Source organism: Mobula birostris, chromosome 13 (genome assembly GCF_030028105.1).
Source record: "Mobula birostris isolate sMobBir1 chromosome 13, sMobBir1.hap1, whole genome shotgun sequence".
NCBI lineage: Eukaryota > Metazoa > Chordata > Chondrichthyes > Myliobatiformes > Myliobatidae > Mobula > Mobula birostris.
Window position 1 is genome coordinate 66,055,326 of NC_092382.1, and position 19,157 is coordinate 66,074,482.

The following is a 19,157-nucleotide window of genomic DNA, read 5'->3' on the forward strand; positions in this document are numbered from 1 at the left end:
GCAGTCATAGTAATTTATAATAGTTTACAATAAATAAAACAGACAATGTAATATAGATTACACTCAAATCTCTGTGAGTTCATCAGTCTGACGGCCTGGTGGAAGAAGCTGTCCCGGAGCCTGTTGGTCCTGGCTTTTATGTTGCGGTACCGCTTCCCGTCCCGGATGGTATCAGGAGAGAGACAGTGATGTGATTTCCTGTGTCACGGGTACAGACATTCATCTCAAGTGAGGAGTTTGTGTGGAGATGCAGCTTCTCTGGAGGTGGAGGAAAGAGGACACACCAACAGGTGGAACCAGCTGTGGGAAGACATGGTTTGTCAGGTCTGATGATGAGCTGAATGTACCATAACCTTCAGACTGAATCAGAAAACCATTCTGAGGGTATTTGAAATGTCAGAAGCAGGGGAGATGTGATCACATGTGCAGAGGGCAGGGGTTGTGTCTCCATCAGACCCTCAGTGAGATGGTTCAAGTTATAATGGGCAGGGATGAAAGCACAGTGTTTGGGGCCGGATTTAATCACTGATTCTGACACAGTGAGAGGGTTAGTTTTGCCGTAAGGAGGAAACATTAATGGAGAAAGAGACAGGAACTTCATCAATTCTACACGGGTCCCATTTATCAGCACTTGGCTCTTAGCCGACTGTATCTCGGCAGTTTCTTTCTTTCTTTTCAAATCTTTTTATTATTATTCAAAAATAACACGAGTACATCAAAGTAAGCGATACTTACAATGTCTCAAGGAAAAAAACATTATTTTCTAGATTGAAAAATTTTGTTGATATTAAATAGAAACCCTACTCAGCAGGAAAAAGTGGGGGGAAACCCCATTAGGTGTACAACCCGGAGCCATGCGTCATACAAAAAGCTTCTAAAAATAAACAGCAATCCGCCAGCAAGAAAAAAAAATATATACCAAAATTTACAATTAGATCGTGGAGGAAATCTACCAATTAACTCAAATAATAATAACGAGCAAATGAATCCCATCTTTTCTCAAAATCAAATAAAGGTTCAAAGGTTCGACTTCGAATTTTCTCCAAACTAAGACATAGCATCACTTGAGAGAAACATTGTGACAAAGTGGGAGCTGATGTATCCTTCCACTTCAACAAAATGGCCCTCCCAGCTATCAAAGTAACAAATGCAATAACATGTTGGTCAGATATAGAGAGACCACGGATATTTTGAGGAATTATTCCAAAAAGCACAGTTAATTTGTTAAGTTGTAAATTAATTTTAAGCGCTTTAGAAATTGTCGAAAAAACTGACTTCCAGAACTGTTCCTGTATAGAACAAGACCAAAACATGTGTGTCAGCATAGCTGTCTCAGTTTTACATCTATCACAATAACTATCAACATTAGGAAATATTTTAGACAGTCTCTCCTTCGTCAAAGGGTAACGATGTACAATTTTAAATTGAATAGTGAATGACGAGCGTATATTGAAGAAGAGTTCAGCTTCAGAATCCGTGTCCAATCCTTCGTCATAAGAGATAAATTGAGTTCCTTCTCCCAATCTTGTTTAATCTTAAATAAAGAACACTTATCCCATTGTAATAAAAAAAATATAATTTCTTCCAATAAACCCTTCGTCAAAGGGTTCATACTCATAATAGTATCTAACAGGTCAGCCTCCAATACGCAAGGAAAATTATTTAAATATCTTTGTAAGAAATGTCTAACTTGAAGGTATTGTAAAAAGTGTGAGTATGAAAGATAATATTTATCAACTAATCGTTCAGAAGACACCAATCTATCTTCTTTAAAAAAAACAAAAAAAAAACCTTTATTTTTCCAAAGTAAAAAAATTGGATCACTCAAAGGCGGCTTAAAAAAGTAATTTTGATAAATTAAACTACAAAGTTTAAATTTTTTAAGATTAAAATTTTCAAAAATTGCAAAACTGGAGCCAAGTGTGTAATGAATGCTTAATCACAGGGTATGGATTTAAATTAACAACTTTAGCTAATTGTATAGGTAAAGCAACTCCTAATAACGAGGTTCAGTAAAACTGTTTCACAGCTTTCAATTCCAGGTCTACCCAAATTGGCCAATCATTCTTATCAACCCAATATAACCAAAAGGACATGTATCACACATTAACAGCCCAGTAATACATTCTTAAATTAGGCAAAGTGAGACCTCCATCCCTTTTCAACTTTTGTAAGTGACATTTACTAATTCTTGGTCTTTTATTATTCCAAATAAAAGTTAAAATAATAGAATCAATCTGATCAAAGAAACTTCTTAGTCAATAAAACAGGGATATTCTGAAATAAATATAAACATTTTGGGAAAATCATCATTTTAACTATATGGATACGACCGACAAGTGAAAAGGTAAGTGGACTCCACCTATTAAATCAATACTTCATAGAGTCTACCAAAGGAACAAAATTGGCTTTATAAAGATCCTTATATTTTTTAGTGATTATAACACCTAAATATCTGAAAGAATCTGTGACTTTGAAAGGAGTATTATCATTTATAGAGGCAGGTTCATTTAAAGGAAACTATTCACTTTTACTAACATTTATTTTATATCCTGAAAAATCTCCAAATTTATTGAATAATTTTAGCAAGGCAGGAATAGATTCTTCGGGATTAGATACATAAACCAATAAATAGTCAGCGGAAAGAGAAATCTTATGAATGGTCTCATTCACAAAAATCCCATGAATATTTTTAGCTTCACGAAGAGCAATACCAAGGGGTTCTAATATTAAAGTAAATAACAAAGGACTTGATGGACAACCTTGTCTTGTCCCCTGTGAAATCTGAAAAAAAGGAGACCTACAGTTGTTATTGACAACAGTAGCAATAGGAGCTTTATATATCGTTCCAAACCAATTATTAAAATTAACACCAAAGCCAAATTTCTCTGAAACATTAAAGAAATATTTCAACTCGATCAAATGCTTTTTCAGCATCCAAAGAGACGACGCATTGTGGAGTTTTAAAAGAGGATAAATATATAATGTTAAGTAGTCTCCGAACATTTGAAAAGGAAAAACGACCCTTTATAAAGCCTATTTGATCTTTAAAAATAATTTTACCCAAAATATTATCTAACCAATTGGCCATTATCTTTGACAGAATCTTAGCATCGACTTTCAATAATGAAATAGGTCTATATGAAGTACGGTCAGTAGGATCTTTATCCTTTTTAAGAATTAAAGAAATAGAAGCCTCATAGAAAGTAGAGGGTAAATCACCTTTCAAAACAGAATCCTTAGACATTTCCAACATATATCCGGAAAAAGCAGTTTTCCAATTTTTTTACAAAATTCTACAGGACAGCCATCAAGTCCAGCGGCCTTACCAGATTGCATTGAAAAAATAGCTTTATGAATTTCGGCTTCAGTAATTTGGGCATCAAGAGTCTGTACAGACAGAGTGGTCCCTGGCTTCGTATGCTATCATAGGTTGCTTGCCTTTTATTTTGGGCTTTCAGGGAGGTGGGTGGGGTTAGAATTAGGAGTTTTTTTTTTCCTCTTGGGTGGTTCTGGAGCATGGGTGTTTTCTATGTGGTTGTATTCTTCATCACCACCATTTTTGATCATCCTGTATTGGTATGTGCTCTGTGCAGGTATAAAGTATAATAAAATTATAATATGGTATTTAAACAGATTAATGTAATAAGTTGGAATGTTTGTGGTTGGAATCATCCTATTAAACGAAAAATAGACAAAACTATTAACTGATTCCAAACTGATATAATTTTTGCTCAAGAGACACATATCAGGGCAGGAGATCTAAATAGATTTTTTTTGGATGGTGGAGAGGTTTGCAGTTCCACTCTACTTCTCAGAGTAAAACTAAAGGCATGTCCATCTTTATTAAATCTAATATATTTATTCAAGAGGATATTGAGTCAGATTCGAATGGTAGATTTTTAATTGTCAAAGGAGTGATCTGTAACAGAAAAATTGTTTTGGTCAATCTGTATGGTCCTAACTTAGATGATCCTTCTTTTTTTAGAAAAGATATTTGCTTTACTGCCTGATTCAAATGAATATATGTGATAATGGGTGGGGATTTTAACTGTTGTTTAAATCCTATGATTGACAAGAGCTCATCCAATCAGCGACTTCCAACTCACTCTGTGTCACTTATTAACTCCTTTTTGATCAATTTTGGATTGATCGAATTATGGAGATATCTGCACCCCGGTAACAGAGAATATTCTTTCTTTTCACATGTTTACAAAAAATATTCGAGGATTGATTATATTATAATCAATCCCCGCTTCCTGCCTAGTGTTAAAAATTGTGAAAATGACGCTATTGCTATATCTGATCATGCACCTTTGAGTTTGTGTTTTGAATTTATGTCATTCTTGCCTGCTCAACATAGCACATGGCACATGTCTCAGACATTATTGCAAAACTCTGACTTTGTTGGTTTTATTGAAACCCAGATAAAAGAATTCTTTCATTTTAATGATATAGTGGGTACGTCCAAATGAATTATATGGGATACATTTAAAGCATTTTTGCATGGCCAGATCATTTCTTATTCAGCTAAGCTTAAAAAACAGACTAAAGTAGAATTAGATAAGATTGGGCTGGGAGGCTATCACCACCTATATTAAGCTGCTAGCCTAAGCGAGAGTTACATATGTTCAGATAACTGAGTGAATTGCTTCCCACATTCAGAGCAGGTGAACAGCCTCATTCCAGCTCAATCAACTCAATGATGCACATAGGGTTGATTTGGCTGAGAGAATCTCTTCCCAAAGTCTGAGCAGGTGAACAGCCTCTCCCCAGTGTGAATTGACTGATGTCTCTGCAGGGAGGATGATTCAGAGAATCCCTGCCCACAGACTGAGCAGGTGAATGGCCACTCCCCAGTGTGAAGTGACTGGTGTTTCAGTAAGTGAGAAGACAAAGTGAATCCCTTCCCACAGTCTGAGCAGGTGAATGGCCTCTCTCCGTTGTGAACTCGCTCATGTACCTTCAGTTTAGATGACAAAGTGAATCCCTTCCCACAGTCTGAGCAGGTGAACGGCCTCTCTCCGGTATGTACTCGCTGATGTACCTTTAGTTCGGATGACTGCATGAATCCCTTCCCACAGTCTGAACAGGTGAACGGCCTCTCCCCAGTGTGAACTCTCTGATGTACCTTCAGTTGGGATGATGAATTGAATCCTTTCCCACAGTCTGAGCAGGTGAATGGCCTCTCCCCAGTGTGAACTCTGTGATGTACCTTCAGTTGGGATGAGCAAGTGAATCCCTTCCCACAGTCTGAGCAGGTGAACGGCCGCTCCCCAGTGTGAATTCTCTGGTGCTCTTGCAGGTTTGATGCCTGACTGAATCCCTTCCCACAGACTGAGCATGTGAACGGCCTCTCCCCAGTGTGAACTCTCTGGTGTACCTTCAGATTAGATAACCAAGTGAATCCCTTCCCACAGTCCGAGCAAACGAACGGCCGCTCCCTGGTGTGAACTCGCTGGTGTGCCATTAGGTCAGATGACCGAGTGAATCCCTTCCCACAGCCTGAGCAGGTGAATGGCCTCTCTCCAGTGTGAACTCTCTGATGTTCCTTCAGCTGAGCTGATCGAGTGAATCCCTTCCCACACACTGAGCAGGTGAATGGCCTCTCTCCAGTGTGAACTGACTGGTGTGCTTGTAGGCTAGTCGACTCAGTGAATCCCTTCCCACAGTCGAAGCAGGTGAACGGTCTCTCTCCAGTGTGAACTCGCTGGTGTCTCTGTAGATTAGATGAAGAATTGAATCCCTTCCCACAGTCCAAGCAGATGAATGGCCTCTCTCCAGTGTGAACTCGCTGGTGAGTCAGTAGGGTGGATGACTGATTGAATCCCTTCCCACAGTCTGAGCAGGAGAACGGCCTCTCTCCAGTGTGAACTCTCTGATGTACCTTCAGTTTAGAAGAGCAAGTAAATCCCTTCCCACCTTCCGGGCAGGTGAATGGCCACTCGCCCGTGTGAACCCGCTGGTGAGCCATTTGGTCAGATGACCAAGTGAATCCTTCCCCACAAATTCAGCAGATGACCAGCCTCTGCCCAGTGTGAACTGACTGGTGTGTCCACAGGTGAGAAGACCCACCACAGAACAGGTGAATGGCCTTGTCCCAGTGTGAACTTGCTGATGTACCTTCATGAGATGACCTTGAATCCCCACAGTTCAAAAAGGTGAACGGCCTCTCCCCTGTGTAAACTGACAGGCATGCCAGTCGGTCAGATGATCGAGTGAATCCCTCACCACAGTTTGAGCAGGAAGGATGATCAAGTGAATCCCTTGCTCCACTTCTTATACGCGTGGACAGAGACAGCAAAACTGGTGTGTTGTGTTCAAGATCCTCATAGATAAATTCCTTGTCGTTTTTAACCTGAAAAAAGATTTATAAAATCCATCAGTGGGTGAAGGACAACATTTCAGATGAGATCACTTTAGTCACCAAGGTGTGATCTGCCATCACACTGTTTCTGTGAGATTCAACCCAAGTTGGAGAGAGAAATCATCTTCTATCTGGGCACAGTGCTGGTATCTGGAATGACCATCAAACTCTCTGATGCTCTTCCTGTCTCTATAAGAATGGGGCATTTCTGCCATCTCCAATCTGTGACCTGGCTCAGTTTGACTCTCTCCATTGGTATTATTCCCTGTTCCCACTGAGCTGCATGGGCTCCTGGCCCCACAGTAACTGAAAGACTCTCACACAAATAGCCTATGTTGACGGACGTGCAGCTGGGATTTTCTTTTATCTACTGTCAATTTACAGTGCCACAGTTTTAACGCCATGTAAACATTTCCTGCCCAGATGAATGGTTGGCCCGCACAGCTGTTAAAAGGAATTAAATGAACATTAGTATTATTTCTTGTTCTTGTCACAGAGTCACAGAAAAGTACAACACAGAAGCAGGCACTTTGGCCCATCTAGCTTGTGTTGAACTATTTAACCTATCTGCACCCATACCCCTACCATCCAGATACCAATACAAACCTCTTAAATGTTGAAATTGTGCTCACATGCACCAGTTGGGCTGTCTGCTCATTCCACACCTGGATGACTGCCTGTGTGAAGACGTTTACCTGCATGTTCCCCTTAATATTACACCTTTCACCTTCAACCCATGGCCTCTGTTTGGCGTCCCACACCATCTCAGTGGAAAAAGCCAGCTTGCGCTTACCCCATCTATAACCCTCACAATTTTGATACACTTCCATCAAATCTCGCCTCAATCTTCTACATTCCAAGGAATAAAGCCCAGACCTGTTCAATCTCTCCTCATAACCCAAGTCCTCCAGACCTGGCAACATACTTGCAAATTTTCTCTGAACTCTTTCAACCTCTTTTACATCTTCCTGTAGGTTGCTGACCAAACTGCACACAATACTCCAAGTTAGTCCTCACCAATGTCTTGTACAACATCAACATAACATCCATCTCCTGTACTCAGTACTTTGGTTTATGAAGGCCAATATGCCAAAATCTTTCTTTCTATCCCTATCAAACTGTGACACCACTATCAGTGAAATATAGACCTGTATTCCCAGACCCCTTTCTTCTACAACACTTCTCAGTGCCCTACCAGTCACTGTGCAATTCTAGGTCCTACTAAGGTGCCACACTTCACACTTGTGAGCATTAAATTCCATTTTATGTTTCTCAACCCATTTTCCCAGCTGGTCTAGATCACACTGCAAGCCATGATAATCTTCCTCGCTGTCCACTACACCACCAATCTTGGTGTCATCCACAACTTTGCTGATCCAGTTAACCACACTATCATCCAGATTACTGATATAGATGACAAACAACAACAGATCCAGCACTGATCCCTGTGGCACACCACTAGTCACAGGCCTCCAGTCAGAGAGGCAACCATCTGCTACCACAGTCTGGCTTCTCCCAAAGACAGTGTATCATCCAATTTACTATCCCATCTTGAATGCTGAGTGACTGAACCTTCTTGACCAACCTCCCATATGTGACTTTGTCAAGTGCCTTGCTAAAGTCCATGTAGACAACATCCACTGCCTTGCCTTCGTCCACTTGCCTGATATCATCCTCGAGAGACTCTATAAGATTGGTTAGACATGACCTACCATGCACAAAACCATGCTGCCTATCTCTAATCAGAACACATCTATCCAAATACTTATATATCCAGTTGCTGCACATATGTTCCAATAACTCTCCCACTACTGATGTCAAGCTCACTAACATAAAATTTTCTTGTTTACCTTTAGAGCCTTTCTTGAACAGCAGAACAACACTGGCTGTCCTCCAATCCTCCAGTACCTCACCTGTCACTAAGGATGATTTAAATATTTGTGCTTGGGCCCCAACAATTTTTGCACTTGTCTTCCGCAGCGTCCCAGGGAACAACTTGTCAGGCCCTGGGGATTTATCCATGGTAATTTGCCTTAAGACAACAAACACCTCCACATCTGTAATCTGTACAGGGTCCTTTCTAACTCTCACACAGTTTCGTGTGTCCTGCACCTTGGGTGCAATGCACCTCTCTTCATGACATATCTATCACTCCCTTCAACTCCTGGATGATCTGGAATTCATCCATTTCCAGCTCCAACTCCCGAACGTGCAGGGTTACAAGCTGCAGCTGGATGCACATCTTATAGGTGAGGGTGTCAAGGACACTGGAAGTCTCTCCAGCTTCCCACCAATGTCCCGTCTAATTTGTAATGACCGGTGTGCCAAAAAATCTTGCCTGTGCAATTTTTACCCATTGACAACATGTGCACACTGAACTTTAAATAGAGAGGTATTTATTTTAACAGCTAGCAAATGAGAACTCTGATGCCCTCTGGGTTTGATTGAGTTCATCTGCACTCTCACACAACCTATACAGCAGGCCTGTAGAGGGTTACGAAGGATTTTCTCGCCAGACCTTTTGCACACCGTCCATATCTGATTTGCTCGCTAAATGATGCTTTAAAAAGTCAGATTTCCAAAATCACTCCACTTCCTCGCACTTGCAAATTCTCCAGCAACTTTTGCATTGCCACAACACACACAGGTAACACCGGTTTCTGTATTGTACATAAATATTTCCCCTGAACCCTCCCCCAGGGGACTGATGACCAATGAATATGAACGGAAGGGCAGGTCTCATTGGAGAATGGCACATTTGTGTGTGAAAGCTACTTGTTGATCAGGACAAAGGCGTTTGATATCATTATGTACCCAGAGAGAATGGGTCAAAACATGTTCCCACGGGTACAAAGGTCCAGAACAAGAGGAGGCAGAACAAGCAACACACACAAAATGCTGGAGGAGCTCAGCAGGACAGACAGCATTATGGAAAACAGTACTAATGCTGAGTTCCTCCAGCAATTTTGTGTGTGTTGCTTGGATTTCCAGAGTTCCTCCAGCAATTTTGTGTGTGTTGCTTGGATTTCCAATATCTGCAGGTTTTCTCGTTTGTGATTGAAGGCAGAACAGAGGTGTTTTTTTCTCAGCTGGTGATGTAAAAGATTTTGTTCCCTTTCTCCGAGTTCCCAATCCTTGCATTTAGACAGCTGGAGCTCAGCTCTGTCTGAGAGATCCATCGGTTCCCATTCCCTCATCAGCCGGAAGCTCCCCGGGGCCCATGTACGGATCGTGGGGCTGAGAGAGAGGGAAGAGAACAGGACTGTCCCGGGATTATGGTTCACGGTGTCCGGAGCTCACAGCAATTGTCCCGAATTCGGTGTTGAAAACCCCCACCCGCAGCCGGGGAATATCTCTTACCTGGAGCCGATTTCTCGAGGCCTTTGAGTACTGCGCGCATGCGCAATTTTCAGGAACAGACTGCAATTCAATCGGTGTTTCAGCGACAGTGAAGATTGTTGCGCAGAGCTTTCTGGGTCATCACGGAGCCATTAAAAGTTTCTGCAAGCACAGGTTCCATGTCCATACCTCAGGTTTTTTTGTGTGTAGAAAACTCAGCAGCTCTTTTAATGCAGAAAGCAGCTCCCATAAGCAATGCATAAACTATCAGCAAACTTTCCGCGTGTCTAATGCCAAAGTAGAACCTTGTTACAAATGCAGATATGAAACACAAGAGATTCTACTGTTGCTGGAAATGTAAACACACACACACACATAATGCTGGAAGAACTCCGCAGTTCAGGCACCAACTAAGCAGAGGAGTACACAATCTAGGCATGCTGAAGGGACTCGGCCTAAACGTTGCCTATTTACTCCTCTCCACATTTGCAGCCTGATCTGTTGATTTCCTCCAGTATTTTGCTGAAATTAACCACCTTTTTTTTCAATCAAACAGTTTCAAAATGTTTCTGATCTTTCATTTGTAGCCATATTCTGCTGGTTGGATTCCTCTTCCTCCTCGTCCTTGTAAACTCTTAATTCCCATCTCTTTCTGGAGCCCCAACACACTGATTCAAGCTGGTAACTCTTTGGTTTCTGACTCTACACAATCGAAGATTCATTTGCTCATCTGCTGTCAGACTTTAGAGGCGCATTTAAGCAAACCAGCTGTCTGAGGCACAGACCTTTGAAATGAGTGAAAATGACACAAAACTTTGAAAAGAGCAGGGAAGAAGGAGTTTAACCGCCTTAGACCAGAGCCCTGAAGAACGTTAAAACCACAGTGAGCTCATTGTGTTATTCAGCCTGGACAGAAGCATGCAGGAAATTCATGCAGGTGTATAGGATGATGAGAGGCATTGGTTGTGTGGATAGTCAGAGGCTTTTCCCAGGGCTGAAACGGCTAACACAAGGGGGCATAGGCTTAAGGTGTTTGGAGGTAGGTACAGAGGAGATGTCAGAGCTACGTTTTTTAAACAAAGTGTGGTGTGTGTGTGGAATGCACTGCCTACGACGGTGATAGAGGCGGATACAACAAGGTCTTTTAAGAGACTCTTAAATAGGTACATGGAGATTAAGAAAATAGAGGCCTATGCGGTAGGGTAATTCTAGGCAGGTTCCAGAGTAAGTTACATGGTCGTGACATCATTTAGAGCCAAAGGATATGTCATGTGCTATAGATTTCTATGATTCTCTGAAATTCATGGAAAATCTCCTATCCCACGGAGTGGTGACTAGTTGCAACCTGTCATCACAGGGAGAGTGAGAGGGGAACAGCAGGGATAGATTTTGATATACTGATATGGAACAGAAACATGGACAGGGACCAGATGGGCCGAGAGGACTCTCTAGTGTACATTGTGAGTGGGGTAGAGACAGTAAGTACCTGAGACACGGGATTTGATATAGAACTGATTTATCTTTCACAGATCCACAATATTAAACATCAGTCTAGTTTAAGGCTAACATCAGCAGAACAGACTCCTCCAATGCTCAGTGACCAGGGTTCAGTCCTGGGTGCGATGAGCAGCCGCAAGAACTGCAGAACCTGACAGTAACAGTCCCTCATGAACCTGCAGCTGCCTTCAGTCACCATATTGGTGAAACATTTAACACAAAACCATGCATTTGAGAATTTAGACATTTCTATTTTTCTGAGCTTCTCATAAATGTGTACAGTTTAGTTAAGCTTTGCTCCAGAATTACCACACAATTAAAAGTTTATTACATTTTTTTTATTTTTAGTTTTGCACCACTTACGTAATTTAGCTATTTAATATGTATATTATAGTAATTCACAATTGTTAAAATCTATTGCTATGAATTAGGTTCTACTGCTGCCGCAGAGACAACGAATGTCATGACATTTGCCGGTGCTATTAAACCTGATTCTGATATTGATATGGGAGACCCCCCACCGGTCACCTGATCCCAGTTACCGCAGATTGTAATGCGAGATTGAAGCCTTTTCTACTTACCTGCATTCCTCAGAAATGACAATAGTTCAGATAAGTTTCCTTCTGCGGTTTCAAAACAGAAGCTCAGTCTGTCTAATATTTCCACACAATTAAAATGGGGAGGAATGCAGCAAGAATGTGCCGGTTATGAGGATCTTTGAGTACATGGCCTGTTTTTCCTTGCAGTCATGGGCAGAGCAGTAGCCATAAGAAGGCGTGAAGTATCGACAAGAAGCTCAGAGACCTCGGCCTTCACCCTGCCTTCTGTAGCTGGATCCTGGACATCCTGTCAGATCGCCGGCAGGTGGTAAGAGTGGGCTCCCTCACCTCTGTCTCTCTGACCCTTAGCACACATACCCCACAGGGTTGTCTCCTTGGCGCCCTCCTTTACTCTCTGTATTCCCATGATTTGCGTCGTCACCCACAGATCCAATCTGCTAATTAAATTCGCTGACGACACTACACTGATTGGCATAATCTCAAATAATAACGAGGCAGCCTACAGAGAAGAAGTCATCACCCCGACACAGTGGTATCAAGAAAACAACCTCTCCCTCAATGTCACAGAAACAAAGGAGCTGGTTGTGGACTCCAGGAGGAATGGAGACAGGGACCAAATTCAACATTTCCAAGTCTGTTATTGACACAAAATGCACATTTTAATATTGATCACGACACAATGTATTTTACATATTGTTAATAACATAAAACGTATTTATAGGTTGTTACTGACAGAGAATCGTATAATTTGTGTTCCGTGTGTTATCTGAATGTACTTGCCTGTGATGCTGCCACAAGTCAGTGTTTCTCTGTCCCTGTACCTTCCCGTACTTGTGAACTTGGCAGCTCGGTTGGTCGAATGTATGAGACAGTACACTGTTAAATGCAATACCCTGAACAGTGTTGATGATCAGAGGGATCTTAGACTCCAAGTTCATCGGTCCTGAAAGAAACTGCACAGATTGATCGGGTGGTTAAGAAGGCAAATGACGTGGTTGTCTTTATTAGTTGAAGCACTGAGTTGAAAAGTCGGGAAGTTGTGTTGCGGCTGTTACGAGCCTGCGGTCGGACTGTGACTGTGTCTTTAAGAGCGCCGGAGTGAGGAGGCGGGACTATGACGTCAGTCACAGGCTGACGGCGCTGACTGTGGATTTAACCATAAGAGAGAGAGAGCGATCTGCAGACAGGCAGTCGGCCAGTCTAAACAGAGAGAGAGACTGGAAAAGCTGATAGATTCAGTTAGTCGGAATGAAATGTTTGGACACCGGGAAGTCCTGCTCGGCACGGATAGTTCAAAGGTTAATTTATTATCAAAGTAGGTATCCATAAATAACTCTGAGTTTTTTTCTCCTCCAGAGAGTCACGAAACAAGGAAAGAAAGGCTTTCAGAGCGAAAAAAATCAAACTCCCACCCCAGCCCCGCATGAAAAAGAACGGCATCCCGATCATCAACCCCCAGAACCCACCCCTCCCACAAAAGGGAAAAATAACATCGATCCCCCCGAAAAAACAACCCGACCCCGCACAACTGCGGAGGATCCGGTGTCACCGGTGCAGAGGAGCCGCATCGGGAGCAGCGGACACAACGGGCGACCCCGGAAGATTCACAGGTGAAGGGTCGCCTCACCCGGAAGGATGTTTGGACAACGGGGAGAGTTCGGCCGTCCGGCCCTTTCACTGTGACCCCCGAACTCCACATCAAATCCGTCCAAACGAATCTGGGTGAACTTTAATGATAAATAAATATAATTCCTCTCTTTGATCAGCTGTCTGAGTGATTCCCTGACCCTGAGAGGAAGGGGTGTCTATGGTCCACATTGTCAGGGTGTTGAGTTTACCAGGAGACAAAGACTGCAGGGACGGGAGGTTTTCTGGTCACTAATACACTGTGTGTGGACCCCGCTGGCAATTCTGGTGTTGTGACCCGAATCGAGACAAACACCACGCTGCCCACTCCACCAACAACACGGCACAGCCGGACACATAACAGGGGACTTTACATCTCACAACACTGGATTCAGTGATGAAACCCGTGATTAATGTTGTTGTCCCACTGAAATCATAAGAAATGTCCATTCAGGTGTTTTTAATTACAAGCGCTCCCCCACAGATGACGTCACACATGGTTCCCCCCGCGCGTACCTGACGTCACACACGCGCTGCTCTGCTCGTGCTGAGGCGGTTTAACGGCTGAGCTACCGACCACGAGACCCCTCCACCCCTCTCCTCCGCTGCGCTGTAGTCATTGGCCCGAGGCGATGTCAATCACTGTTTCCGCCCAATAGCGGAGGCGGACCAGCCGAGAGGGCGTTACCCCGCTGGCATCTCTTCTCAAAGAGGAACAAATCCCAAAGTAAATGTCCGCTTTCTGATTTATTTCCATTTCCCTCCGGGGGAAGTTGGGGCGTTTGTGAAGCGTCTCCTGCGGCCGGAGTCTGATGTATCGCTGAGAGGTAGGAGGAGACCGCTCGGCCCGTCGGTTTGATGCCGGTTCCCCGGGGAGGGAGAGGATGAAGACGGTGAGAGAGGGGGCGGACAGGATGTTTGTCCCGGTGGGGACAGGAGGGGCTCATCTGTGGAAATGTCTGAGCCCACGGTGGTGGCGATTCACCACATTGGGGGGCAAACACCGGCAGACTGTTGCCCTGCAAGCGGGGACAGGACTGGAGTTGGGAGGGTGGGTGAGGAGAGGAGATTTCGGATGGTGGGGGTAAGATCTCGAAAGATCATTGCTAATGGCTCCACATCCCTTCAGCCACCTCTTTCAGATCTCTGGTGTGTTCACCATCTGGTCCAGGTGATCTATTTACCTTCAGACCATCTCTGTTTCCCAAGAAACTTCTCCCGAGTAACGTAACTTTACACATTCTGACCACTGACATCTGGGACTTTCATATTCCTGCCAGTGTCTCCGACAGATAAGAGTGATGTACAATACTTATTCAGTTCATCTGCCATCACCTTGCACCCCCACCCCATTACTACCTCTCCAGCATCATTTCCCAGTGGTTTGATATCCACTTCCACCTCTCTTGTACACTGTATGTACCTGAAGAAAAATTTAGTATCCTCTTTAATATTACTGGCTCGCTCACCCATGTGCTCCATCTTTTCCTTCCTAATTACTTCAGTTGCATTCTGTTGGTTTTTAAAAGCTTCCCAATCCTCTAACTTCCTAGAAATTTTTGCTCTATGCTCTGTGTTTGTTTTTTATGTCGTCTTTGGTTTCTCAAATTTCAACCATTGCTGCTCTGTTTTCATCCCTGCCCATCTTTTTTCAAATCAATTTTGACCAATTCTGCTCTCATGCCTCTGTAATTCTCTTTATTCCACATCGGACTTTAGCTTCTCCTTCTCTAATGTCAGGGTGAATTTGATCATATTAAGATCACTTGCCCCTCAGGGTTCTTTGAACTTAAGTGACCTAATTAAATCCGGTTCATTACAACACCCAATCCAGAATAGCTGTTCCCCAAGTGGGTTCAACCATGAGCTGCTCTGAAAAAGCATCTTGTAGGAACTCTACGAATTTCTCCTCTTGAGACCAACACCATCCCAATTTTCCTTATCACCTGCATGACAATCCTCCATGACTATTGTAACATTGCCCTTTTGGCACACATTTTCTATCTCCCATTTTATTTTGTGGACCACATACTTACTGCTGTTTGGGGGTCTCCATACAATTCCCATCAAGGATTTTTTTTTTTTTACATTTGCTGCTCCTTAAATCTACCCACAGATTCTACACCTTCCAACCCTATGCCACCTCTTTCTAATGATTTTGTTTAATATTTTACCAACAGAGCCACACAACCCCACTACCAGCTTGTTCTTTTAAGAAACATGCAAGTATCTGGGAAACAAAAGGACCTGCAGATGCTAGAAATCCAGAGAACTACACACAAAGTGCTGGAGGAGCTCAGCATGTCAGGCAGCATCTATGGATGGGAATCAACATTTCGGGACAAGACCCTTCATTGGGACTCTTGACACCCACGTATCTGGAATATCAACAAGCAAAGAAAATAGGAAGTAGTGCAAAATAGGGAAAACCTTTAACAAAATTTAGTTCAAAGTTTTTTAAAAAACTGCCAAACAGAGCTCAATAGTTAACAAATTCAACAAAGGCAATAAACATCTTCATCAATTGACTTTTTTTTGAAATAAAAAAAATATCTTGGTCCCATTTCAATCAGTCAAATTTACAAAGATAAATAAGAACTTTAGAAAAGTTTAGAATAGACCATTGACACTCAAACCCACTTAGATTAACATTACCTTGGACAGGAGGAAGAGAAGTAACACACACGAAAAAAAAAATCACACAACAGTCAGATAAAACTTCTAAGTATATATTTTCATCAAAAATGAACAGGATTCAGCACTCCAGGTGTGTGTATGCCATCGTGATAAGAAATACAGACCGGAAAACTTCAATGAGAGGACAACTCAGAGAAATGAATCATCACTATGGAAGAAAACATTAACCAGTGGAACGAGTATGACCCTCCATGGGAGACATCCCAACGATCTGAGCAGACCAGATGGTGACAAGGAAGCATCGAGCACCTGACTGAGAGTTGGAGACCTCTTCCCAGAAACAGAGGGGTTCCTTGCAGAAATACAGGACAAGGTGTTTAAACAAAGGAAAAAAAAATCAAAAATACATACAATACAAACAAACAAGGCAATAAATCCAGCAAATGCCGAGAAACCAGACACAATCCAACACATTCCAGGATCCAGCAGTTTGAATCAATCTGATTACTTATGAAGGCACAATGAAATGGCAAATATCAGTCACCAAAATCTTGCTTTAAAATAAAAACTCATGAATGACCACCATAACTTCATTAAGGCACCATAAATTCAAACCTGGTCCAGTTCGGGACAGAATCTCACATTTCATATGATAATCAATAAATTATTACAGACAGGACAATCTCAAATAACCATCTGGATATAATATTACAGGATAAACAAGCAGGAACAACTCCCTCAATAGATAAAACTATTCCCAACACACACATGTTCCTCGAAGTGGAGCACCTCACCACGGGCATTGCTTGTGTCATCAGTCAGACAACCGAATTATATTCCCTGTCAATCAGCTTCCAAATGTTGCTACTCTGTCATTCGTTGCCACGCCCCGCTGCTGATTCCCTTCTCCTCATCATACATTCTTACCCTGACCATCGTCCAGAGCCCCAAACTCTGCCCTGTGCAGACCCCCCTCTGGTTTCTGACTCTGCTCCGTTGAACATCCAACTGATAGTTTCCCATTCTGCTTTCAGTCTTTAGAGGACAGTGGTGTTTTCTAACAACCCTATACAAGCAGGGAAAGTGACCCATAATGTGGAAATGAGCCCTGAATAAGGAGGTTAACTACCAATGTCATTCTTCCTCAGCCCAGAGATTAGAGGGGCGAAGAACATCTCAGACAGAGCTGCAGTCAGCTCGACGACTTCAGTCTGCAGAGAATTCAAGCAAAACCTCTTCACCCACAGAGTGGTGACTGTTTGGAACCCATCACCACAGGGAGAGTGAGAGATGAACAACAGTGCAGGATTTCAAAGGACTGTTGTGGCACTGAATCACTGGCAGGGTCCAGCCGGCCTGAGTTGACTCTCTACTGTACACTAGGTGTGTTATAAATTCACTAAGTACCGGAGACAGAGTTTAAAATAGAACTGATTTATTTGTCTCAGATCCAGAATATTAAACTCCAGCCCCATTAAAGGTGAATATGCAGCAGAAGAAACTCCTCCCATGCCCAGTGACCAGGGTGCAGAACTGGGTGTGGTGAGCAGCAGCAATAATTGCAGAGTTCAGCACTGACAGTCACTCTCGAAATTGCATTCAGCACGGTGATGGACAAATATCCAGCATGCAGCTTATTGAAACTTTCTCCCCAGTGTGAACCCAGCAGTATGTCACAAGTGTAACACGCTGTAAGGTTTCACTGCTAATGTAACGGCCTCTGTGCAGTGTTTCACTGCTGAGGTAATGGTTTCTCTGTAGCAGCAATGTTTAGGTTATGACTGGAGATAACAGGGTTTTGGAGTGCGAGGTCATCCAGTGAGAGAAATGTTCTTTCTTGTGAGTCTGGAAGAGGGATTTTCGTGTTCTTTTGTTGGGGAGAAATGAGAAGATGCGAATGGAGAGAGTGGGCCCTTTTCTTTTTGTTTACTTCACTAACCATATAGAACCACAGAACACTACCACACAGAATGCCCTTCTTGGCTCTGCTGAACCACTTTTCTGCCTAGTCCCACTGACCTGCACCCGGACCAATTTACCACATTATCATCCAGATCATTGATATAGATGACAAATAACAATGGACCCAGCACTGATCCCTGTGGCACACCACTAGTCACAGGCCACCACTCAGAGAAGCAATCCTCTACTACCACACTCTGGCTTCTTCCATTGAGCCAATGTTTAATCTAATTTACCACCTCTCCATGTATACCAAGCGACTGAATTTTCCTAACTAACCTCCCATGTGGGACCTCGTCAAAGGCCTTACTGAAGTCCATGTAGACAATATCCACTGCCTTCCCTTCATCCACTTTCCTGGTAACCTCCTCGAAAAACAGATTGGTTAAACATGACCTACCACGCACAAAGCCATGTTGACTCTCCATATTATGCCCCTGTGTATCCAAATACTTGTAGATCCTATCTTTTAGTACTCCTTCCAATAACTTACCTACTACCGACGTCAAACTTACCGGCCTATAATTTTCCAGATTACTTTTAGATCCTTTTTTAAACAACGGAACAACATGAGCCATCCTCCAATCCTCCAGCACCTCACCCGTAGATACCGACATTTTAAATATATCTGCCAGGGCCCCTGCAATTTCAACACTAGTCTCCTTCAAGATCCGAGGGAATACCCTGTCAGGTTCTGGGGATTTATCCACTCTAATTTGCCTCAAGATAGCAAGCACCTCCTCCTTTTCAATCTGTACAGTTTCCATGATCTCACTACCTGTTTCCCTTAATTCCATAGACTTCATGCAAGTTTCCTTAGTAAATACAGACGTAAAAAACCCATTTAAGATCTCCCCCATTTCTTTTGGCTTCACACATAGCCGACCACTCTGATCTTCAAGAGGACCAATTTTATCCCTTACAATCCTTTCACTCTTAATATACCTGTAAAAGCTCTTTGGATTATCCTTCACCTTGACTGCCAAGGCAACCTCATGTCTTCTTTTAGCCCTCCTGATTTCTTTCTTAAGTTTTTTTTCGCACTTTTTATACTCCTCTAGCACCTTATTTGCTCCCTGTTTCCTATACATGTCATACAACTCTCTCTTCTTCTTTATCAGAGCTCCAATATCCCTTGAGAACCAAGGTTCCTTATTCCTATTCACTTT

General features: G+C 42.7%; 2 protein-coding genes across 2 annotated transcripts in view; one reads left to right on the forward strand and one right to left on the reverse strand.

Annotated features, from left to right (window-relative positions):
* Positions 1–19,157, forward strand: part of LOC140206916 (uncharacterized) — a 79,112-nt gene that overhangs the window by 42,299 nt on the left and 17,656 nt on the right. The window contains exon 2 of the mRNA XM_072275194.1: positions 2,719–2,734. Within this exon, the coding sequence (XP_072131295.1) occupies positions 2,719–2,734 (16 nt within the window). The remainder of the gene's footprint in view (positions 1–2,718; positions 2,735–19,157) is intronic.
* On the reverse strand, positions 389–9,826 carry LOC140206914 (uncharacterized). The gene is made up of 2 exons (XM_072275192.1): positions 9,728–9,826; positions 389–6,358 (listed from the first exon to the last, which is right to left on the reverse strand). Exon 2 carries the CDS (start codon positions 5,972–5,974, stop codon positions 4,700–4,702), a length of 1,275 nt encoding a protein of 424 aa, XP_072131293.1. The 5' UTR covers positions 5,975–6,358; positions 9,728–9,826; the 3' UTR covers positions 389–4,699.